This window comes from Harpia harpyja, chromosome 2, assembly GCF_026419915.1.
Source record: "Harpia harpyja isolate bHarHar1 chromosome 2, bHarHar1 primary haplotype, whole genome shotgun sequence".
Taxonomy (NCBI): Eukaryota; Metazoa; Chordata; class Aves; order Accipitriformes; family Accipitridae; genus Harpia; species Harpia harpyja.
The window spans coordinates 86,058,826-86,085,369 of record NC_068941.1 but is presented as its reverse complement, the minus strand read 5'-3'; the positions used below and the strand labels follow the sequence as shown (position 1 = coordinate 86,085,369).

Below are 26,544 nucleotides of genomic sequence, written 5' to 3'. Positions count from 1 at the left end.
CATTCTGTTATTTTGTGCTGGCTTTTACACTAATGCCCTGTAATTGTGTTTCACTTCCTCTGATTAAACTGACAAGTAATTTGAATGGATATCACTTAGCACATTGATCTAAGGTGGTGACAGGAATAGACTGCGGCTTTGCTCTGTAAAAATAGAAGGAGGTGGTCCTTTGCTCTTGCATTCTTTTGAAAGTCTGGTTGGAGTTTAAATAGTTCTTTAATTTTTGTTTTGTTTTATTTCATCACTAATGCCTCATGGTTGTGATGTCCTACAAAGGAACATGTGGACACAAAGCAGCCAGTACTCAAAGTGAACGATTAATTACTGTAATGAGGATTGAGTTATTTTCTTTCCCAGGCTTTCCTCTATCTCCATTCATTCAAAACTGTAGCTAAAGTTACAGTATGTGTCCAATTAAACCTCACGCGCATTGTTTGCTTGCAGGTGGGGTTTTCACTGGAGACGTGCCAGACTGAAAAGCCTTGTTGCCAGACACACGTCACTGCCCTCAGAAAGTTTGACACATGCACTAACCTGATATTGTGTAGGCTGCACAGTACGCTGCCAAGTAGAGTGTCAGAGCTGGAACATAGCAGTGGTTTCACTGGCTGCAGGAAACATCAACCGAAATAATTTCCAACGTTGTTTCAGTGTAGACTGTAATTGAAAAGTGTGCAGAACAGGTTGGAGGATAAAGAGAAAACAAAAAAAGCCAAACAAAAAAACTACCTGGGTGGTCTGGAGGGAACTGGCAAGATAAGGGAAAGGAAAGTAACAATGAATTTGAAAAAGCATTTAATTCTCTGTTATAAGTACAAATATTGAGTTAGCATCGACTTTCAGCTGTATACGTTGATGAACACATTTTTGATAGGGAATAAACAAGACCTCATTTCCTTGTGGATCATCTAAGGAATACAAGTGTGATGCAATTAAAAAGAAAGAAATGCAGATGTAATACTTGATATACGTCTCATAAAGAGATCTGTTAGATAGTGACAGATGCAACCGACTAGTTGAAATTGTATTTTTCAGTGATATTTGATAATCAAAGCACTGTAAGTACAGCCAAGCCAATTCTGTGCCTCCCACAGACAGGGGAGACTTGGGGCGTTTGAACTCTAAGACTATATAATACCTGTCTTTATGCCATTGTCACGGATGGAGTCATGTGCTTCACTCGTAAGAGAGAAGCAACAGTATACTTTATTGATATAAAGTAGTTAACGAAGTTCAATGGTAAATGTGACTGGTTTAACAAGATTCGATGGCAAGGTACACTGGATTATTTACTGCACAGAGGACAGGGTCAGACAAAACTGTCAGGAAGATCCTCCCGTTGAGTCAGGAGGTTCAGAAAGGACCCCTTTGTGTTCTAAACTCCTTCCCAGAGGGCAGTCTGGGTGCAGCTGGATCCAGACTTAGTCCCAGACTTGGTCAACGGTTTATGTCTAAAGGATTATATGTGTACAATCAATCCTTTACATCACTTAGGATTTCAAAGTTTAGCACGCTATTAATCACTTATTGAGAATCTGTTGCGGCAAGGACTCTCTCAACCTCGAGGAGTAACCTTGAGAGGTGACCCCACTCAAGGGGAGATCCTGGTGTGCAGCCCACTGCCCTGCAGGAGAGCTCAGTGGGCCCAGGGCTGTCCACTATTTATGGAGTAAGATGGTTGACTTATATCTGCATACCAGCAAGACGTCTGGGTCACCATTCCAGGTTGTTGCCATCTGTCCCCCAAAGTCCAGAGTAAGCTGGATGCAGCCATCACAACCCCCACGGGTGGTTATGGCTTAAGCGGGGTGGGGAGCACACTGCCACAGCCATTAACAACAATTCTGCATCTAAATAGAATGGCATATTTGGAACTTCAGTATGTTCATTAGAAATGTTCGTTTAATACCTCTAAACGTCGTGAACTCTTTCATGTACTTCCAATGGTCACTTCATTTGTCAGAAATGTCTATTTGTTTAAAAAGCTCCTTTGCCGAAAAAAATGCATAAAGGTCCACACTACAGAAGCCAACGTTAAATATATAAACAAACAAAAAAGTCTTTGCTTGCAACCAAATAACATTATGTGGTTCTCTCATTCCTCCAAGAGGGAAACCTGAAAAACACTAAAAGGACATTTTAAAGGGATGCTGAGATGTCTCAGGAAGTCCTGCATTTAATTCAGTGAATAACACTCATCCCTGTGACTCATAATATAACCTTTAATCTAAAACCAAGTAGGAAGAGATTGGCTACAAGTGCCTTCTCGTGAATGAGACATAAGACCGAGGCCAGTGGTCATACCAGACTTCAATATCACTTCCATGAAGAGTTCTAACAAGTATTTCCACTAATCTTTAACAGACGTAACAAAGTTTTACTCAAATAATTTGCTGAGTTTAGATGCATGTGGTATTGTTTGTTACATGTTGTAAGACGTCCTGAACTTCTCTACCACTCTTCTTTTCTTAGTTTCCTGGTATTGCTTCAACTTTTTAACAGATAAAATTTTAATAGAAGATATGATAGAAGGCTTTATTCATAACACTTTCATTACTTAATAACATTAATTATTATGCTTATAATAATAGAATAGACTTTTCTCAAGAGCTTGTATTAAAGTGGGTAAATTTTAACACTTTTTATTTACATAGTCCTTCACTATGGGCTTCCATATCTGAAGGGAAAGAAAAAATGTGTACTATCTCCTTTTCCTCCAGTTATTTTAGATTAAGAGAAGCCATCCAGAAGTAATTTAAAAGCAGATTGCAATTTACAGCTGGAAAGCAGTTGGTGGTTAAATGAGGAGTTTGTAGTGGACCCTTTGCAAGTAGATGTCTGTGAAGAAATTAGAATAATTTCGAACTCTGGAGTAAACATTTCTGACCTTCTAAATGGAAGCATCTGCAAGATTTCATTTAACTGATGAGTGGGGAGATTCTCAGCTGGTGTAAATTAGCATGGCTTCAGTGAAGCTGATGGTTTTGTAACAGTTTACACCATCCACATTTCTTTCCTCAGAAATTCTATTTTTTTATATGCATTTAAGTGTAACAGTATCAATTTTGTGTATTGACATCTTCTGAACAGAAATATGCAGTTTATTCTATGAAAACCCTTATGTTTTCCTCTTTGAGTCCTCTGAGTAAGCACTGCAAAGGAAAAGATGCTCTTTAACTACAAGAAATATTCTGCAGATCAATATTCTAATACATATTGTTACAAAGTCAGCCCCCTCAAAATAAACGAATGAGGGGAAGCCTCAGAGACATCAGTTCTCAAGGACATTAGCACAGAACCCTGAATCAGAAGTACACTTGCATGCTAACACTCATATCCCCTGCATTTGCAGTGATATAGATCTCATTACACACATATCTCAGAGATTTCTTGAGGACGTACCAGAAAACCCATCTCAGGTTATCAGCCTTTGGCTCCTCCAACTGCATTTCCTTGTTTTCCCCTATTATCAGCAAACTGCAGTTCCAAATTAGGGTAATGCTGGCATATGTCTTTATCTGAGAAAGCTCTGATTAGAGAAATCCAGCTATAACTGGGGGGTTTTTTTGTTTCTTCATTAGGTTGCAACGTTTCTGTGACCAGCAACAGTCTGTCTCTTGCAATCACACCTGTAATTACAAAGATAAGAAACAGTTTTTACATAGCGTTGTCCTAAGGCTGTTGGTAGTGATGACCAAAGTATTAAAGTGTGTCTGTAGGTATTTGTATGTTCAGGGTTTTTGAAGGGGGAAAATGAGCATGGAGAAACAAGCAAGACTGTTAAGATCCAATGCCAAATCTAAAATTTATGAAGTGTGTTTCTTTTAGACAGTAAGAAGAAAGTGAATTATTTACAGGACCTCAAAATATCACAGCCTGGAAGTACAGGAACGTCTTTTGGGAAAGCTTGTAAAAAAGGTGCCCTTAGAATGCTAATATTTTTTAATTCTCTGGAAGAAAATCATCCAAAACACACATAATTTGTCCAAGATGCAGTCTCTAGCCTGATCCTTAGAGGGCTTGACAATCTTTGTAGTTACTAGGAAGGAGTTTTATCTCACGAAACTTAGTTGTTTAAGAATTGATCATCTAGTACCACAAGACCCCTTGCATTGTCAATGGAGAAAAGCAACCCCATGTGATGATATGTATCCCATATTAAAATCAATATGTAAGACAGATGGGTGCTCTAAAAATGCCTGTCACTATATACTGAATATAGAAGGAGGTAAAATAACTAGACTTTATTAAGTATTTCTAGATGGTAAAATTAAATGAGATGGTCCTACCCTGAAAACTATCACTGCTTTCTCAAAGGGCAGTGTGCGCTACATTATGATCTGAATTTAATTAAATGGCACAACTCTTAAATGATGGCAGGATATTCTTGCCTTGGGGAAGACCTTTTAATAGATGCATGTCTTCCCCCCTGTCCCCTTTCAAAAAAAAAAAAGAACCAATGCATGCTTTACCTAACAAATATCGATGAGATTTGTATGTTAGACTTGCCTGGTAACTTAGGCAAGACCCACCAGTTGCCTTTTCTGCATTTTTGGTACCTCAGTGTGCTGTAAAATCCAGTCTTGTCTGGTAGCTACAAGAGAAGGACTGAATCCTCACCACAGTCATCTTCAAAACTTGTGTTCAAAAATACACAGAACTACAGAAATATTCAATGTATATCTACAATGAAAAAAAAACACCAAAACCAACAAATTGCTGCCTTCATTCTCAAGAATGAAAAAGCTCTCCATTTTAGGCAATCTCTAATATCATTATAAATATAAATTCTTCAGGCAGTTCATTTTTAGGGAAGCTCAGATGCCGGTATGGGATTATGGGTAAATATCAATTAATACTAGCAGCTGCCACTTGGGAACTAATAAAATCAAGCCCTAATCCTAACTGGTCTTTCAAATCAAATGGCTGTCATTGATAATGTCTCTGAAAATCCCTGGTTATTGCCAAAAGACAAGAAGTAGTTACAAGAGTGAATTATGCAAAACAAGAAAAGCAATAGGCATGAACCAACCAAAGTAAAATACTCCCCTACACAGAAGTTCTCCCTCTTGTGAGAAGATAAAAGAAGAAACCACACAAGGTCGCAATTAAGCGCACCACTTACTTACTTAATTCATCAGTTCACCACTTGAAGACCTTCAGATATTGTGGTGATGTGAACTGCATAAAAAACATGCATAAAATAGAAAAAGAGAATATTCTTCAACCATTTACATATTCAGTTTTCATAATTTCTTTACTTCATTACATAGTTAGTTTTATATTATGTACAGATCTAGATAAAACTTGCTTGGATCCAGGCCAAGGACAAGATTTGTGCACCTCAGGTACTGATATCATGTCCAGCTCATGGTTCATTTATATTTTATTGACTTTATTTACTATCTGGCATTGCAAGGATGTGGCTTACCCAGTTTTCTGCATTGTTGTGATTATTTATGCTACACTGGAACCAATTACACTAACTGTGATCTGGTCACAATTTTGTAAGGTAATTAAAATCTACTGAAAGCAATTGTTTTATTTTAGGAGAACTTCTTGTCCATAACGTACATTTAAGAGCACGTTATTTAGTGAATGGCATTCTAGAACTGAATAGGATTGTGGAAGCGCCGTGAAGAAAGCCTGTAATTCAGTGTTCTATTGTGAAGCGGCAAGATAATATACATACTGGGACCTTTCTGTCTCGTCCCTTCTCTGTGGTGACTGAACCTTTCTCCTTTGCAACTGCATAAACAAAGGCCAAAAGACCTGAGCAGAAAAAGGATATCTAAGCAAGCTTTTTTCCCCCATTTATGCAAAATTCTCTTTTTTTTTTTCCCTCAAAAAAAAGAATAATGATTAAGAGGAAAAGGGAACGTACAAATTTTCATTCCACTTGAGGTAATTCTCCATCAAAATTGAAGATGGAAAAAAGGTGATTGCGGAACCTCCAGTGTAGTTACTTAGAATAAATGCTAAAAACCAAAATAATTTATAGGAATAAACATAAAGTATGGATGAATCACTGAGCTGAATAGAACAGTAATTCATGTTCACACCATGCTCCTAAAAGACTACTCACCATTCAATTTCTTTTTTTTTTAATTTATTTATTCTGAGATGTCTTCTTCAGCTCATCCATAGAGGAACCACACAGATTTTCTAAAATGTTTTCCTGACCCGTCTCCCTAGTGAACAGCCAGGATTTTCAACTTCCAATGAAATTTAGTCTCTACTCGCTTCTGCTAGGATATATAGTTTAGCCTTTTCCTGACCCAAAATTAGTCTTCTTAGCCTGTCAGAGGGAGACTATGTATTGGTACGTTTAAACCTAGCTTTCTGCTTAAAAGCACTGATGCAGCTTATGTCTGTTGTTCAAAATGTTTTTCCTCTTAGCACTAAGCTTCTCTTCATCACTTTTAAAAGGGCTATTGAACATGAGCATAGTTTTTAAAGAGTGATGTTGTTCAACATTTAAAATAAAATATTAGGACAGATATATTTTTGAGCAGCAATTTACGCCTTAATAAAACATTGTGATATTGAAGTTCTGAATAAACTGTAAATAATGGAACCATCTACCTAGGGGATGATGAAAATATAAAAGTATATCAAGGTTTGGTAGCTTTTGGATCAATAGATAATCTTTCCACCTGTCTCCTGGAGGCTAAATTACTCGATTAATGGCAGCGAGGATGTCTTGGACATGCAACACGTAATATGTTAGGAGCCTGAGCTCTCCCAGGTATTTTGGCTTATATCTGAAGCAGCAGAGAAGACAAAGGAATGCATGAAAACGGTGGTCCCAAAACTCATTACACAGTTTTAGGCTATTATTTTTATTATTGGTAAATTGAAACACTGAGCTTCTAAATTATGCACTTTAAAGGAAAAGGATAATAGCGCGCTCTGACATCACTCATTTAGTTGTCATACACATTGGGGTTTTGTCTCTGACATTATGTTGTAGGCCTGCAGTTGCTGCACTTTTTGTGTATTTCTTGGCACTCCATCCCCTTCTTTAATAGCTTACTATTGTCAGCCCTGTTCATCTGGCATTGATTATAATTTTTTTTAAATAATATGCTCAAAAGAGTGGGTTTGCATTTCATACAACTGCAAGTAATCGTAACTTTTTAATATGAGGATATTCATTACCATAATATCTAAGTCCTCTTTATAATAATAATTTTGGTAGTAGCAATTTTATCTGTTTCATGTGCTGAAATTTAAGCTCTCTGATTTCCATATCGGTGGTATTTGGAATTATTCAAAACTAACAACACAGTTCCAGTCTGGAGCATCTTCTTCCAAGGCTGACTGTGTCTCATCCAAAATGTGTTATGTCTCTAGGCTGATTGGCCTGACTGCCCATGTCTTGATTCTGTGATATTCTCTAGGGTTAGAAAAGAGTGTCCTGTTAAGTACCTCATGCTGATCAAAAGAGTTCCGTAATGAGCGAGTCGTGGGATATAAATGTCCTTAATAGTTGTGAAAAATATTTTGGAATATTTTATTTTACTCCAACAGTATAAACAGTGAACAGCTCATGAAAAGAAGAAAACAAAGTAGAGGAAAAAGGTCTTTTTTCAAAAGGAAAAACAGTGCTATATCTTAGCAGAGGTCATTCTAGCAGATGTTGAAATTTCTTTCCAACCTTAAGTGCTTTTTGTTATTATTTTATTTCTCTTCCTAACTCACTGAAGTTGAAGTTCCCTGTCTAACTAAGTGCTTACCTTAATAACATGCAGTTTTAACAGTGAAACTTTTTAGACTTTGCTTAATATCAGGAAGGCAATGATTGTATTCTGTATTTGGTTTACTGTTCAAGTAATATTGTCGACAGTGGTTGCGACTGTAGGCATTTTCTAGAGAAGCAGAACAGTACCTAGATTTCTGCCACTAACTGGACATGGATGTGTTCAAAAACTACTCAAGTTCTCATGCCAGGTGGCAAATCAGGCTTAAAAAAATGCTTGAAAAATATGTTCAGGGAGCTGGATCTTATGTTGCGTGATGTGGGAGGGAGACGGCAGCCTTGGGGTAGAAGCGCAATGGAAGACCCATTCCCAACCTGGGGGACTCTGCAGACAGCACAGCCCCTGGTCAGGAGCCCGTGGAAATTAGCTCGTCCTGATTAGCTGTGAATGAATCAAACAGGCAGGGAAAAGCTCTCAGGAAATTAGGATGGGAGTAACACAGATTGAGAGAAACATTTGAAAGTATCTTGAGTAAAAACAGTATGTAAATGCTGTTAATGGTCACTAGAAATCAGGAACCTGATTAATATATTCTACTGTAACAATGTTCTCCTTATTACAACATAAATAGATGTAATTCTGTCCACGGGAACTCTGAATACCAAGATTTTGGCATTCGAGGAATTCTGTGCATTTCTCCTCCTTCGCCTTTTAACCCAATGCCAGCAGCAATTTTTACTTCCTTTTCATCCCATCTCCAAAGTATCTTTCTTCTCTTTGCAGAACAAGATTAACAGAGAAATGCTATAAGGCTCAATACTAGGCTTTATGGATTTTTTCAGAAACACAGGAAACCACTAAAATCCTTTCTATCCCTTCTAGGAATCAAGGCCAAAAATTTATCACAGAGCAACATTAATATAAGAGTATTTAAGGACTTAAATAAATAAACTTTTATAAACTTATATTTTCAGCACAGAGCAGATGGTGTTTGACAGACCTGCCTGAAGCTATGTAGCATCACATGCCATGCTATTTATTTTTCAATAATGTGATTTACTAAACAAATTTCTCCTTCTTTGAAATCATACAGCGAAGAAGGGGGTTTGTACCCAGATTAAAAGGCAGTAGCCATTTTATAACAGACGAAGGACACTTAAAATTCCTGGATAAATAAAAACTGTGCAGAACATGAGAAATGTCTCTATGACTTCATCCGTATTCATATGTGTTAATAAAATATTGCCATTGAGAGAGCTCAACTGGACCTCTCTCCACTTGGTCTGCTGGTCTGCTTTCCAGCACAGGCTGGTTCATGCCATTTAGTATCTCAGACAGCATGTCGGCATGATTCGGGCAATTGCACAGAGCAGGGAGGTTTGGGGTAAGCAGTATAGAACAGGCTTTTCTCTATTTTGGAGGGAGAAGGGGCTGGCCAGATGGATATTGACAGTTTGTGTTGTGTGGCCTAAGGGTCACGGAAGGGTTTCCAGTTGTCTTGCGTTTCACAATAGGATGTACCTTAAGGGCCACTGTTTATGTAATTTAAAACTAGACTAAAAAAGTTACAGGATAAATTTGAAGAGAGGATTAGGAAAGGTGCTAAATGGACGCTACCATGGGCCTACTCTCAGTGATAGTTTCCTCCAATGAGCAACACAAAACACTCAGGTTAGGAATCTAAATTATAAACTTCTAAGTCAATCTCAAAATTTCTACTTTTTTCCAATGACCATTTAGGGAATGTCAGGAGCCTTTGCTCCTAAACGGTTCAGTTAATCAGATGCCTAATTTGTTCAGTGTCATTTTATCCTGTAGCTGAGTACCCTGGAAGAAGTCCCAAGTTCCTATTCAGGACAATTTTCTGACACCCTAAATGGGTGCCAAGCATTAAGTGCTTGACCTTGCGTGTTGCTGGTGAACACAAAATACATCTGCCCTGCATGGGATCAGTCAAGAAGAATTGTTAACCAGTTGTTTTGTTTGAGAGCTGTAAAATAGCATCCTAATGTAGCCTTAAGTGTCGCGCTGTTTGCTTTTTGTTTTTTTTCCGCATTGTGTTAATATTCACTGCAATTTGCACAGTTTAGCAAACTATTCCCCAATTATATTAAAAAAAAAAAAAGGCTATCTTTCCCTAGCAAAAAATGTCTTAAAACATTTTGTGTGGTTTTCTGTCTTTCTAAGCCAATGTATTAAAGCTTAAACAATGAGAAGGAAGAGAAGAATTCAAACAATATTAAAGAAACTGAATTATTTGACTTGGAAAATAAAGCATCCCAGAACGCTAATGTCACCAAGGATGCTCCATTCAGCTAGTACACAGCACACAGCTGGAGTACTTGGAATTTGTCTTAGAATATAGCTTTGTAGTCTAACAAACTAGGAACCTGGCTGAGACTAGCTCATCTGGCAGTCCCCGTTGTACCATTTCAACAGTTAGGGGAGCCTCCCTATACCAAATTTACCCGCCTCATTTTTATTGTGAAATTTCAGCTTGATAGATTGTGTGCACATATGACAGCTGCTGTCTTGGACAAAATACCAAGGACTGAATTCAGGACGTCTAAAACTAAAAGCATGTGCTGACATTGCTTAGGCTAAAGAGCCGTAGTTCTTTACTTGGGGACCAGAAGAACTCAGTCAAAGCATGAACACAAGAAAAGTGAGCTAAAAATATTGACGGGCTACACAGATGCCTCCTTTTGCTTGTATCATAGTAAATGCTTTCTCTCTCTGTTTTCTGGTGTCAATTTGTACAATTAACTCCAGAATTTGTAATGGATTCTTTTTAAAAACCTAAGAGGTAAATTTATGTTTTGTATTAAATTCTAGTGGCACTTGATATTTTTATGTTTGAATTTCTAAATAAAAATAGGGGATGGGTTTTACAGATTTCTGAATGATCATAAATGTATTTGCCACGTATCATATTTAGACTTAGAGACAATAATAGAAAGCAGGCATTCTCTCGAATGAATGCTTAAAGCAGAGGACTGGAACACAGGCCACTTGCTAACGTGGTCATGTAGAGCTGATAACAGTGCTGTACATTTGAGAGATTATTATTGAAAGGGTATGTTTAATCCCCATTCCACCCCAAAAGTGACTTCTCAATAGTTCCCAGAAACATATGCTATTAGGCTCAGCTGGAAATAGAAAATCACTCTTAATCATATGCAAGGAACAATTCTAAATAGGAGTATTTGAAAACAGCATTGGGAAGGAAAGACTACTGCCAGAAAGAATGGAAGATCATTTTGATTCTTGATGAAAAGCTATCAAAAAAAGTTCAATGTGATAAGAGATGTGACAATCTTTAGAGAAGCAGTTTTCTCTTAAGAGAAAGGTAATACAGCTGACAAAGTCACATAATGCTTTTTGTACCATTGAACTAAAAAAATATTTTTTTCATTCGTTATGAGCCACAAAAACCTTTTTTCCCTCTTTTTAATCTTCGTGAGGATTTTTGCTTTGAGATTTCCTGCAGAAAAGTGTTTTAAGTGGAAGTCTTCTTTATATTGCGCCTAATGTCTGCCAATATGATTCCTGTTACAGGCGCAGGGACCATTTTCCTTCTGTCCTCAAGCTGTGTTGCCGCTTATTATCATGTTTAACATTCCCAGTGCCTGGCAGGATGGAGATTAGAAACTCTTAATATTCGTTTTATAGTGAAAGGTCTTGCCAGATTTTTGGAGTATAGGCTATAATATATGCACATAATTTATTGGTGGAAAAGTTCTGAACTCTCCAGTGAGTCACCTTAATCTTTCTTCTTATCATTTTAGGATTGTTTTAAAATAATCTGCTATGCCCCCCACACGTAAACATGTTAAAAACATTACATTGGAAATAACAACTTGATGGAAGCAAACGAAAAGAGATGCACAGATTTCCTTTGATAAATCTGTACTATTTTTATAACAAGTGTGTATTTTCTGGAGTATTTTTCTCTAACTCCAAAATTTCATTTTTAACAGACTGGAAGGAAGGAGAAGGGGGACCCACTCAACATTGCTATTGACAAGATGACCAAGAAAACACGAGACCTTCGAAGACAGGTAATCTATGCTTTTTATAATGCTTCTTGATTTTCCAAGGAAGTCATTGCTTTTCAACTTCAGATTGGTTTTGCCACCTGTAGAGGTATAAAGAATTTGTGTCCTTCTTTAGATATGGCACTACATTACACATGACATTAAGCAAAGGAGTAGTATTTCCTGAGCCAAAAAAAGGGAGACTGAAACATATTCCAAGTGTAACCCCCAATGCTCTTCATATGTGGGAGGGTAGGCAGATTGGCCAGACCTTCACTGTCTTTGCAGCCCAGCAACCCCAGTCATAAAACCACTGGCATATGTGCTTATTTGTATTTATTTGAATACTCTCGCCGAAATAACAAGAACGATGAGCAGAATATGAAAAAGTTTGTAAGAGCAGAATATTTTCAAAGAAATCTTCTAAGGTACCATATTAAATAAAGATCCTATGAAGATACAGAAAAGGCTAATAAATAACAGGTTGCCCAGAGAGGTGGTCGATGCCCCATCCCTGGAAACATCCAAGGTCAGGCTGGACGGGGCTCTGAGCAACCTGAGTTGAAGATGTCCCTGCCCATGGCAGGGGGGTTGGACTAGATGACCTTTAAGGGTCCCCTCCAACCCAAACCTTTCTATGATTCTATGAATAACTGTAAAGCATAGTTTAAACCATAAAGGTTGACTTTCTTATATTACGTTTATCATTGTGTTTGGTAATAAGACTGAAAGATTCGTTCAAAAAGCTTGAGATGGAAAAGAAGGGAGATTGGCAAACAAAAGGGAGAAATCCTCTATAGGTTTCTGTTTACACTTTTAAAGTTAAGGCAGGAGGGATTGCCTCTTTTTACCTGTTTTTATTCCTTTCGAGATTATCCCAATTCTGCATTTTTTGTAAAAATAATAAAAAAAAGAAATTCTACCTGGCCAATCAAAGGTTGTCTCTATGAAAATGATCCAAAATCCATAAATCTGCAAGACCAAGGACTTAAATGTATCTTCAGATACCTATTTGCAACATGATAGTTTCAGAACGAGTGGCCCCTATAGGCATTTTGAAATCAGTGCTCTGCACTGCTAAAACTCAGCTCATTTCATCTCTTCCTTAACTCGCAGCAAACATGTTTGAGGATCATATTCTCAGACCTTATTTCTCCAAACAATAAAAATATCGCAATGGACTTACAAACAATATGAATCATTGACTCTCCTGTATAAAGCCTAGCATCACATCTGTTGCTCAGCTAATGACAGAAGAAAGATCTCCGCTGTTCTGACCTCCACATTTGTGGGAACCTAGGTTCTGCAGTGGAGCTTGTACCATGTGTTGCCTCCCACCTCTGTTCTTATTGCTTGAAGGAAGTAGCAGACTAACACATGAGTTGGTTTTCTGTGTGAGGCTCTCAGCAGTTGCCTGAATTACTCATCTCTAAAACCAAATTTACTCCGAAACGTGATATAAAAATGGCACCTTTCTTAATAAACTGTCTGCTTCTCGTGTATATTCAGCCCCATGGGTGTTGAATTCAATTTCAGAAAGGTTGGAACTCTGTATGTGGGTAAAGTGAAGCACATATATAATATTTTCCTGCTTGGAGATGAAGCTTTTAATATAGTTTCGGATATTTATGAAAGTTAATCACATAGGTATAATGTTTATTAAATTGCGGCAGTTGCTAGTAAACTAATCAAGATTAGATCATAATTGTGCTAGGTTTTGCACAAGCGTAGAGGAAGATGGAGTCTCTGCTTTCAACAATGTGTATTCTGACTATAAATCATTATCCTTTAGAATCATAATCAATGTTCTGCTTCATCACATGCATAATCAACAGTATACATGTGCGTGTCTACCCAGACCTGCCTATACACCCCCTGCTACATTTCAGAATATGAGGATGTCACTGAGGGCTTAGTTTAATGGCGGGGGAGAGAGGCTTGAAGATTAAGAAGAAATGAGCCACAGTTGAGATTGCAGTGTTATATTATTTCAGTCTTTCTATTTTGGGCTAAATCATGGGAGAGACAACCAACTTTGAATACCATAATGCCTTTTGTTTTTAATAAATCCCTTTTAAAGCTTGCTTGTCAGATTTATGAAGCTTAATGTTACCACCATAAAACTAGACAATCTACAAAATATGTTTTGGTAATGAAGAAGGTATATATATTTCATTTGGTAGTCAGGCTCCCTCGCAAGGCTTCAGTAGTCAACCATCTAAGACTGATTTTTCTTTCTCTCCCCAGGTTACTTATCTCTTTATTTCTGAGATTTTAGTTGATTATCTACAGAACGTGTGGACATGTGAAATGATTGTGGATGGGATCCATGGTGCTAAAATTCCATCTCACAATTTACAGTCACATCAATATTTCCTATCCTGATGGAATTACATCTTTTATACTCACCATTTAAACTCTCCTGGGCATTGGAAAACTATTATGGAGATCTAATTATATGTCTTAATATAAACTGCCAGTAAGAACATCAACCTAAGTCAGACTGAACAAGTTCCTGGAAGCAGACAAGTCTCACCAGCCCATAGCTTACTGCTGCCATTTCTTACTTGATTTTGAAGAATTTGGAAAAAGCACAGGGTTCTGAACCCAATAACAAGTTGTGCCAATTGGCAGGATTTGGGCTTTTTTCTCCCCCCAGTACACAAGTCTGTCATAAGAAAAAAAAAAAAACCACCACCACCAACAAAAAAGAACCAAAACCTAAAAGCTAAACAAAAGCATCTTTCACTGTGTGGTACAGCAAGCTAGACCAGCAGCAGGGTGCTTGTTGATACCAGTTATTTGGTTTGTTTGTCTTACCTCCATAGGGAAAAAAAAACCCCAAACCGAACCCTATAGTTTAAATACTACAGCTAATCATAAAGCGGCACGCACACGCAGCATTTCAAGCCTTGCAAGTCTGCCGTGACATTGAAACAGATAAGCAGGAAGGACACACCAAAGAGTTTGGCTAACGCACAAAGTGGATGCCTAGCGAGGACCAACACGGTCGATAGATCATTTGGAGTTGTATGAGCAGGGCACCAGCTGTTCCGCTGTCACCACCACTGGTGTCCCCACCTGTTAGTGCTGCCATCGTCCCTTTGCCTCGTGTCCCGTTCCAGTTGATCAGTTGAGCTTGTTCTGTCTGTATTAGCCCGTCGCTTTCCCTGCAAGGTATAATAACCAAACCCATTAGTTTTCTCTTAAAGAGCAGATATCTGTACTGCTATTAATTTTAACAGAGCAGCCTGTCTACAGTATTCTGTACAGTAGATTGAAATCAAATAATTCCTCATTTTTTGTCCATCCAAGCCAGACTAATACTTTGTATGCCTCCAAGTGGAAGGAATTGTAAAGAAATAGGAAGATTTTTTACCAGCAATTCTCAGTTTATCCTGGAAATGGTGCTCTCATATAGCTGTTAAGGACAATTCATCCACCTCCTGCAGACTTAGGTTTATGTCATTACTACAGCTAGTTAGAAATACTGTATGAAATAAATACTCAACAGAAAATTTTCACTTTATTTAAAACTGAAAAACATCAGAAATTATCCAGAAATTTAAATTTAAAAATACAAACAAAAAAAAGCCTGACAGTGTTGAAAAGTCACATTTGGAGTTTTTCAGAAGTTTCGAATTTTCATTTTGAAAGTTGGTAGTTTATTTTAGCTTAACATTGCAAATATAAATATATGCATATAAATAAATATTGAAAATTAGAAACACATTTTCAGAATTGTTAAGAAAGTTTTGCATTGTTTTAAGGTGGTTTGATCATTTTGAAATTTTCAGGTTTCATTCCAAAGTAGAATAAAGCAAAAATTAAAAAGTACTATATTTTTCTTAAAGTTGGATTTCTGGTTCTCCTTGCAGTTTTAGGCAACAAAACTTTAGTATAAAATGTATTAATAGGAACTGTGAAGAAGAAAGTCTAGAAATAACTGCATTACCAGTTGCATTTCAATAAGTACTTTGAATGTTTAGACTGATGTCCTGGGTTTTAATGGAATGGACGTCTAATCAAAATTAATGCTATTGTTAGATATCTAAGTCTATGTGTGCAGTATCAAAAGGTATCTTTTGCCATATGATTATTGTTTAGTGTCCTTAGACTATGTGTTGTTGGGTGCAATCCAGTTCAACCTATTGGGCAGGTACCACAAAAAGCAAAATAACATCAACATCCTCTTAGTAGCTACATACAGTTAGTAGCTAGGATGGTGATTTTGAATACGGAAAGCTGTCATCATTCCTGGACTTGAAATACCTGTGCTTGATCTCATGGCTAGATGAATTCTTCACAGCATTCTCTGAGGCAAAACATTCTGATTTAGCATTTCTTTTTATCAAAAATGTCCTCTTCTCAGATTGTCTTTTCCAGACAACATCCTACAAACCTCTGAGGAGTACATGTTGTGTAGACACAGGGCTGAAAAACAAAATTGCCAACAACTGAACTGATGAAGTCTTGCTTTCCATAGCATTTTACTGTCTGTATTGGGCTTCCTAGAGCAATAACCTCAGGTCGTCCCTTATGGTCTCTGATGTTCGTATTTTTTCTCATTTTCCTACATCTATCCTTCTCCTCTCTGCTGCTCCCTCATCTGCTGTAGCTCACTTGTTACGCCAGGCTGGGCGGTGAAATGCAGGAAGATGTGAGACTGGTTTTGGCACCTGCTCTGCCAACTGGCTAGCTGGTACCTGCGTGGTGGTCGGCCAGCTGGTACCGATGTTGGTATGCTGGCCAGCCAGCTACTGCCTTCACATAACAAATTTCCCTCCATAGGACTCTAATTTGGGTCACCGTTCTCCTACCCAGACAATTTTTCATCAAACTCCAGCTATTTAGCATCCTCAAGACCTTTTCTGTCTGTCAGATGGTTTTAAAATTGGCCAACAGATTAAAAAGTATTTGAAAAAAGGGACAGAGTTACTGTCATGAGCCTCATTTCCTCAGAAAACCAGTGTAGAAACAAAAGCCTTTATGGTCAAGACTATGGTCCTGTTCTGGTTTACTCTGTTAGCTGCAACTGCTAGTAATATTGGGATCGTATAACTATGGCACATTATTATCCATAAATAAACCCTTTGGTATGATTTCTACAGTGACATGTGGCTTGTTTTCCCATATGATTTTCCAAGAATGGGTTTCGCATGTGGCTGTAATTTGTCCTTGTAATTGGTTATTTAATCTCAGCTACTTTGTAGGCTGAAAGCCGAAAGATAGGCACTTCCACGATTTCTGTATTGGTTCGGATGAGTTGTGTCCCTCTTTCTTATGAATATTGATGGAGGTTAGGAGATTGATTGCTTCCTCCCAGTGTCTGCTTTTTCCCAATAGCCACTGCAAGCACCCTAGGAATGGTGACACACTTTTGGGTACTCAGGATCAGGTTTCACCATTTAGGCATAAACTAATATTAATAATGACTGTGCTGTGGTGTCTTTCTACCAGCCACACACTCAGACTTGTTCAGTCACATACTTTGCAGCAGCCAAATTAAAAAAAAATATATATATCCAAGTCATATTTGCCCTTTCTATACCCCTAATCAATTCTTTATGTAGCATGTAGTTAGTACATCCTTTCACCTGACCCTTATGTATTTTTGATTTGTCATTTACATTATCCTTGTGCTAAGCTGTGCTCTCGCAAATACCTTTGTAAGACACGTGGTGGACTACAGGCATGATGGTAGTCATTAATCTGTTATCAGCCATATTCTCTAGCATACCTCCCTTCAGTTGCACAGCTACAATTATTATACTCCTTATCTTTTAATCCTGGATGATACCGTTTTGGTAGCTATATTAGGCTACAAGTCAAACTTTCAAAAGGTTAAAGGTTGATGAGACTAATACCTCCTGTAATTTATTCATGCAAATTTGGTAAAACAAAGATCTCGGGGAGAACTTCTTGATCATACTCAGTTTTTACCTACTTCATAGGTCTCCGAAAGTACTCGCAATTCAGTGCACTTTCTTTAATATGGGTTACAACAGTTTGAATTAGATAACAGGCTTCATAATGTTCTTAGGCTTATTTGTCATAACTTTTTTCTCTAGCTCTTGAGAGGCAGCATATCTCTATTTGCTCTTTATGTCAGTCACTTCCACTTAGATTAAGTTGTATCACTACTGTTTGTGAATGCTATTTGTGGGGAAAAAAAAAAAATTGTTTAGCGCTTTGAAACCTGCCAAAAATTGATGTAGACTCTAGAGAGACTCTCAGAATAAAAAAACATTAATATTAGCTCATGCAATTAGACTAAAGGGACACCTAAAACTGAAGAAATGTGTTCCATTGGAACAGATTTTATCACAGCTAACCCATACGATGCAAATTATATTATGGATAGATATTTATATAATGTTTTCAGTCTGGCCTTAAATCTCTCTTCAAGTACATGCATAGCTTGCTTCTTTACAGTATGTAAACACTTTGAAGAAAACACAGGACCCCCTCCAAAAGAGGAAAAGTTATCATCATCATTTTGCAGCCAAGCTACTGTCTCATATACAGAGCAGATGACTTGTCAAATGCTGTAGGAGGGGCCAGCAGCACCTAGAAATTAAATCTTGCTGCCCTGAATCGTGATTTACTGACTTATTTTCTTGTTTGTCTTCTCTCCCTTCTACAATGCTTTATGAAGACAAGCAAGAATTACTGTCCAGTTTTAGAAGAATAATCTGAAACACAGAAAAGTAAAGTTGCTTCTGAAGGCGAAGCTGCCTCAACATAGGTATTCTGTGTTGTACCAGCTTTAAGAGGTACACAGCTTTAAGATATAAGCCCAAGGGAAGCGTGACTCCTCAGAAAGCAAAACAAACCCAAGGTCTTCAGAAGAAAACAGTCAAACCAATTCTAATCAAACTTAATAGATATTAGATAACCAACTCCTTTCAGCTTCTCAAAGAAGCTGAACAGCACACCCAAAGAAATAAAAACTCTTATTGAGGGGGCGGGGAGAAAAGAAAAAGAGAACCCTGAGTATTCACACCAGCTGATGTCAAGTATAGAAATTGGGTGATAATGTAAGGAAGCTGGTTTTCCTTCAATCTCCTATACAGTCAATAGAGAGTTCCCCTTCAGAGGGTGGTTTGTGGTTTCAAGGATGTATTTTGCAAAAACTCATCTTTCTTCATATATAGGCAGTTGGGAACAAACTATGTCCGAATTTAGCCCCCCAAAATACAGGAGCCTAAAAGGTAGGTTTGTTTGAATAGTCCTTTTACTTTCAAGCTTTAGAGCCAGTCAACACTGCAGCAATAGGTGTGTTGCTAGAAGGGCTGGGGAAGCAAGTTCTGCCTCTTGTTACCATAAAAGTAGATTCTGATTTGCCCTTTATTACAGACTGGTTAAGATTATAAATCCTGAAGATGGCTTTTTTTAATTCAAGTTCTGTATAATTTAAGGAGGGCTAAAAACACAGAGAGAGGGTCATGGACCTTGCCTAATTCACATAACACTGTGAGAATTTGTAAGAGAGTTGATGCAACATTTTGAAGATGCAGAACTTCATGCAAGTGTTAAGTAGTAGCAGAATAACCAAGAAGGTTGTAACTTCAAAATTTAATCTTGTGTGAATGTTTAGTAAATATTTATTTTGCGAAGGCAAAGTTGAAGCAAGGTCTTATTTAAATAGATGATCCACAAGAGTCTTGCTAAGGTTGTGCTATATTACCAAAGACGAGGTATCAGTTGTTGCCAAGGGAAAGCGCAGTGTGATTGGTGATATTGCCCCATTCTGTTGCATGGAAATGCTTCTTGACAAAATATTGACATTTTTTAAAGGGAGCCAGCCATAAGTCAATCTAAATGTCTTTGAACCTAAGGCCATCTGTGGCACCAGCCCTTGCTCATTAGAAACTCATCACCTTTTCCTTGTTGCTTAATAGGTTATGTTTTCACTTGCAGTGACTCTGGTGCTTTTGATATGGAAACCTGGAAGCTGGCTTTCTGAAAGTGGTCTATCAAATGCTAATATAGATTTATTTCTGTGCCAGCACTACATGCTTATTTCTTGTATTCATTTGATATGGGTGTGCCACATTGTGTGTACATCAGTACTTCTTTACTGGGTTTCTCTAGCAGTTTGTACAAAGTTATTAGACAGGTGTCTTGTGTAATACTGGCTTATAAAGCAGAGGTAGTAATACTCCACTTGATAATGTCCTCTACTCTTTCAGCTTCCACTGAATTTATAGCCACTCCTTAAAGCAACAGAAGTAGGCATACTCTGAATTTCACCAGCTTGCACTAAAAGAACTGTAAGCCCCTGGCATGCTGTTCAATACTGCATCTACTTTTTGTCTGCTCCCATTTGGTAGACTAACTGGTGTATTTACTTTAGGAAAGGATTTTTAGAAAAAAATGTCTAAAAATCTAATCTAAAAGATTAGAGACAATGAACTGTTATTTAAAGTGTACTTAATCGTGATTTTGACTTGAACTTATTTGAATGTACATGTCTTTGTCTCCCTCAAAATGCATTTCTTCTAGATGTTTATCACTGTGACATTGAGGTTTTTACAGTTCTCTGAAGTGCTTCAGAGGAAATGGAGAGTGTTTTAATACTGCTGATTTACTCTTTCAGGTCTGCAGTAATTTCCTTACTGCCTAATTATAAGGCTCGGTTTAATTTACTCTACACATAATGTTTACTGATGCACATATGGTGCCATATTTCAGGAAACTATACCCGTATCAGGTAGTTTTGTGTAAGGTTACAGTGTGTAACATTTTCATCAAATGAAGGAAACTTTGATCTGCAACATAATACTCATGATGGATTATTTTTGTCTGGCAAAATCTAAAGAGTATAGCAGCTATAGCTGCTTTTGCTTTTTGAAATAGGGACTTGATTTTTTTTTTTTTTTTTTTAAACTGAATGAAGTTGTGAGCACAGAGGGTTGGCCTTTCAAAGTGGCTTATGAGGAATTATGAGGCAAAACTTAGTGACAGCTATATTGCATTAGATTACTGCACATACTTCGTCTATTATTCCTGAAATAATGAGTTGTCTTAAAAGCTCACATATTTCAACAAATCTTTGTACTCACTCCAGGAACTTTAGAAGATGCCGAGCTCTGTAATCACTGCAGAGAAACAAGTATAGAGTTTTAAAAACTCTTCTAATGAGAGATACTGTAAATGTGGGAGAAGCTCAACAGAAGTGTATAAAGTTGCTACTCAACCCCCACCAAACCCAAACAAAAACCAACTAAACAAAAAAAACCCCAAAATCTATTCCAAGAAATTTCTATTGATGATAGTTTTACTTAAAGAAGCTTTCATTGTTCTGTAGTGTCAGCTAGAGAAAGACCTGGAGTCACACCAGCTAAAGTAACTTATAAAAGCTTGGATTCACAAAGACAGCTTCAAATTTTGATGTTCTTTATCAATAATGCAGTAGCATGAGGTATGGAGCACTATAAATGTAGAGGAAAACATAGTCCTTTTCCAAAGACTCTTATAATTCTGTCCTCCTAATGGATTTATGAGCAATGGCAAAGTACGTAGAATTTAGTTTCCAAATGGGGTTTCAACATTGCATTTGTTTCTTAATTGACATTAATTTTCTTCAGTAACACTTTTTCTAAAGTCTTATAAAGTGTCTTTAATGTTAATTGTTACTTGTTATTAAGCAACCAGAAATATGAAAAGGTTTGTTTTCAGTTTTTGCTTTGTAGAAATTACTGCAAAGGAGAAGAAAACAAAACAAACCAAACCCAAAACAAGAATTAAACCAACAAAAAAACCAACAAAACAAAACAAACCCAAGAAAAAAAAAAACAGGCTGTGATCTCACTGCAGTAAGGGCTTTTTTGAAAGGTATGGATTATAATTGATAATATCAGATATCAATCGTCTCCGTCCATGCGGCAGGATCAGTTTGTGACTTTGAGTGACTCTTGGAAAGGATGATGAGAAATCCATTTTTGCAGAACACAATCAATTTTTAATCTTGTTTCAGCCATTGTCCGGAACTCCAATAGATAGGTCTACCAAAGACAGCTGTCATCAGCTTTCATTGGAGCTAAATCTCTGGGTTTTAGAGAAGCTGATGATAATATTTAGTATGCCAGCCTGTTCATGCAGCTGCGGGAGGTGGGAATGCAAGGGTGACATGTGTAGCACTTACTCTATTAACCCTTTAAAGCTCATTGGATCTACCTGCTTTTAAGTGAAGTTACTATGCATGCTCATCATAGTGAGGATAACTTCATGAAAGGTTTTCATAGACAACTTCCTTCCCATTTGTGTCCAAATAGCTATTTAACCTCCCCAAAACAGTTTTGTCCCCAACTATGTTTTTATTTACTCAGAAAAAACCATAAAGCTCCAAAGCCACTGTAATTGATTTAAATACCATTTCAACAGAACCTGAGACAATACATGAAGATACACAAGGTGGTGTGGTTCTCGGTTTAATCCATGATTTTTATTCTTCCTCATTACCCTCCTCCTTGGCACACCTCTTTTGCATCAGACCCTCTAGGCTTGTAGTCTCGGTGCCATTTTTGACACTTTACAGTCCTTGGTTTTCACAATGATATTTTTCAAAGTCCTATCCCTTTTCTTCTCTGCTGGGGTAACCTCCTACAATCTTTCCCTTCTTTGTTCCTACATGTAATGTCCCGTTCTGCAACTTCATCCTTCCATGTTCTCCTTGTCATAACTCTACCCTCCCAGGTCATACAGAATGCGAAAGTTAATCACTATCTTTCACTTCTGGATTATTTTGACTTCACTAATGCTTTTGACTAACTCTTCAGTCCCTAACTGTATTTCTGTCCTCCATTTTTTTCCAACATTTTTCGATGGTAATCTCTGTACTGTCCTCTACCTTTTAATGCACTGTATTGTTCTGTATTGTTAGAAATAATAAATATTTGTACTATCCCAGCACTGCAATCAGCATTGGGATTTTATTGGTCTATCCAGACATGAAACAAGACAGAATTCTCACCCTGATTATACTCATATTTTTGCGGGGTATGTAGATGTCTGTCCCCCAAGCTTATAAATTTTTCTCTACTTTTATGTAACTGCACTAATGTTGTTAGCAAGCCCAAGGCTTCCTCTTGCCGAAAAATATTTTTTGGAAAAGGCACTATAGAATTTCTAAGTCACAAAAATTGATAACACCCCCCCCCACACACACACACACCCGCCCCCCCCCCCCCCCCCCCAAGAAAAAGTTAAATCAGTGCTTCTGGCCATATACCATTTTGAGGAATCTTTTGTAGTGACCTATGACTAGGAGGAGGGTTTTTGTTTGTGTGTCTTATGCTCTTTCAAATTTCTGGTCAAAAATTGTCACTTTAAGTTGCTTTCCATTAGTAAATTCATGCCCAGTCTTTTCCTGACTAGGGAAGTTTCTCATTAGAGAGAAGAAAGCTCACATAGAGAGAAATATATGAAGAAGTATGATCAGTCTTTGTAACGGCATTTTTTCCAGACTTTTTTTCTTATGCTCAGATCTTTTTATGTAGTATATTCCAGAAATCTGTAGTTCAGGCATCCAAGTGTGATACATTCTTTAAATGTTAATCTTTTTGCTGTTTAATTGATCAAGACGTAATTGATGGCATTAGCATCCACATCCCCTAATCTACCATTTTTTGGTCACATCTTCATGGGTTGTTAGTGTGCAGAATCGACTGAGACTTTCTCTGTAGCACTATACTGCAGTAGCTTCTAACGGTTACTGTCTTATTCTCCAGAACTCAATTTCACAACATATTGGAGGAGACACGCTTTAACTGCGGTGGAGACGGCTTTATTTTCATCTCTATCAATTAAATTAATACCTCTTTGGGAGTGCTCTGCAGCTGCAAACTGGGGTTGGGTTCAGCTTGTAATGCACGTTAAATAGAAAATGGTGAATAAGGTGCTCCTTGGTAAACTTTTGTTACAGATAGCTTTATACTGCCAGTCTTTATAAAGTTTAACAATCTGTTAGAGTCATTAATCTCCTGCTGTGACTTTACCTTCCAGTGTCAGGATTAGACATTTAATTCTCTACTACACTGTAAGCAGCACTGAGACATTTTGCTTCTAAAATTGTTATATAGCCATGGAAAACATCATTTCAGTGGGCAGTTTAACCTCTTTGAGCTCAACTCTAGCTGTGAACCGACAATGATAAAACAGCCCTAAATACTGCTTAGAACAGTAGAACACGATGCTATCAAAAACAGCAACTGACTCTGTGCACCATAAACTGACTAAATTGACTGAACTGGAAAGACGTAAAATCTGCTTTGTGGTACATCATTCATACTTTTAACCATATTTGCAGGTCTTGGTGTTTTCCTTTTATACCTTTGCACTGGTCTGGCAAATTTATTATACGTTAATTAATAAATGACAAAATGAATTAAGCAAGATGTTTATTTAATGTGCTTTCTCCTCTAACAAATGTTGTTTCATGTAGTGGAAACTACCCACACTTTGAACTCACCTCTAACTTAAAAATTCAGTGGGGAAAAAAAACCCTAAAGCATTGTCTTATGAGTAATAGTTTGTGTCATAATATTTACATCAGAATGCAGGGTAAATGCATTGCAAAGACATTTGTTAACGTACGTAAGAGCGCAAGATCTGATGCTGTTTTTAGAATAAAACTTGACGTGGTTTAGCCGCACATTTTATGACCATTTAAATTCAAGTCACAGACTTCTCCAATTAACTGATGTTAGTTGTATGGAACAGTAAAATCTCTGGATGCATAAGCCATCACTTTGGCTGGACTTTGCAGTATGCAGAGGAACATACAAGATTAGTTTTCCAGTAGTTGTTTACCTTGATGAATAGCCCTAATTGGATCAAATAGACTGGTAATGCTGAGCTAATACTTTTAAATGTCTTGTCTTATGCAATTAATATTACCTTGTCATGTATCCATTTCAGCTATTGGATGAATGTCTTATGTTCATACTCCTGTCACATTTAACAAATGATTTTGTCAAGTCGTTCTTTATAGCCTGTGGTGATGGATAGCAAAGTTTGTGGTCTCCTGCATATATAAAAACCATTAACTATACCTTTCAACTTCAATGCAAGGGCGTCCTAAAACTCAGATAACCAATTTCTGAGGGAATTATAATGCATGTTTACAAGAGGGGTCAGACATAAGCTCTTGACATCTATGATTAACACAGCATAGGAAAACAGAATTTGTTAATTTTATATTTATCAAACCTGTGACAGTCAGAATTCAGACTCTTTTCCAGCTGCTGCAACTATGAACCTCAGACGGCAACATACAGTTATCATTAGAAACAAGATATCCATTTTATTCATTCATTTTGATTCAGATACAACTGTAGTATATATTTACAAATAGTAAATATGGTAATTACATGGTAATTACATGGTAAACCCCAAATTGCTGGTTAGCTTATGCTCTTACTGTCCATTTTATTGATTTCTGGTATGTGGTTGTAGGCTGATGATATTTAATGTTGATGAAACTGAGCTGGGTACTTAAACATCCTGAGACTTTTCTTACAGTTCAATGGGGCTTACTGTTATAATCAGATCTATAATATCACATTAACCTTGATTAAAAATTGAACTGCTTTTTCACTGCACAGAACCCTTTGAAACAGATACCTCCTTATGGAATGATATAAACAGAAAAATGTCAGTGTTCATTTAACCCTTAAAGTAAGTTTTTTCAGTGCAGTGGGCAGTAGGTTTTATTGCCATGTTTTGAATTTGAGCAAGTGGATTTTTTTTTTAAGGCTTTTTTCCTGAGAATGAGGTGGAAACCACATGGGATTTTTTGAACCTTTGTGAGTTCCTTTGGAAACACTACCATTTGTCCTATTTCGGTACAGTGGGCTTCAAAAAGTCGAACTGTAGGTACCGAAATGAGGCATCTGACTTGGGAGCAGAGTTTCTCAGCAAGTGGTAGGAGACGGACATCTGCAGAGGGTGATTAAGCAAACATGAGATGAACCCTCTCTGGCAGTATCTCTCCTTTAATTCTGGCTATAGATGAAACCCTTCATTTAGTAGGGAAGGATTGATATACATAATGATTGGAAATCTATCAGCTGTGTAATGCAGAATGATAGCCTCTATTATAGTGGTGCGCTCTAATAGTGGTGCACTATTCGCTGAAACTTAACATCTTAGTGGATTTTTTCTTTTTTTTGCAATGCTTTGATATATTTAGAGTAATCTTAGTATTATCTTTGTATTGGTACGGTACTTACGAAAACTACTAATGGATCAGGATCTCATTGTATTAGATGCTGTGGAAGCTGACCCAAAGGATGGTCTGAAAGAGCTTTCAATATGAGAATAAAATAAGAGTCAGCAAGTGGATATCAGTAGATTGAAGAGAGAAAAAAACCAAAGAGCACAAGGTGAAAATGTGATAGGTAGTAGCAACACACACCAGCTTCCTAACTGTTGGCAGGTCTCTGACATATTCTTCTCTTACTTTGTCTTCCCCCCCCCCCCCCCCCCATTTGTATGCATCACTGTGTTAGCTATCCTGAGTACCTTTAATAATTTTGGAAGTGGAAAAATACTTGCCAGGTAGAATCTGAGTAGAATCAATTTTTAAGAGAAATTAAGAATTGCTGTTCTTAATACACTGGCTGGTTTAGTTGTAACAGAAATAAAAGGAATACCTCATGCAAGCACATATATGCTGTTTTTCTTTGCTTGTTTTTACTGCACTGCTCACGGATTGAATGGAAATATTCAAAGTTAGCTTCCTCCTCATTCAAATAGAGCTGACAATTGCTGCTGTTAAACAGCAAATGCATCTTGGA

The 26,544-nt window shown here is 37.3% G+C and overlaps 1 protein-coding gene across 4 annotated transcripts in view; it reads left to right on the top strand.

Moving 5' to 3' along the window:
- Positions 1-26,544, top strand: part of CTNNA2 (catenin alpha 2) — a 520,993-nt gene that overhangs the window by 381,052 nt on the left and 113,397 nt on the right. For all 4 annotated transcript variants that reach the window (XM_052780796.1, XM_052780797.1, XM_052780799.1 and 1 more), the window contains one exon: positions 11,684-11,764. In XM_052780796.1, the coding sequence (XP_052636756.1) occupies positions 11,684-11,764 (81 nt within the window). The remainder of the gene's footprint in view (positions 1-11,683; positions 11,765-26,544) is intronic.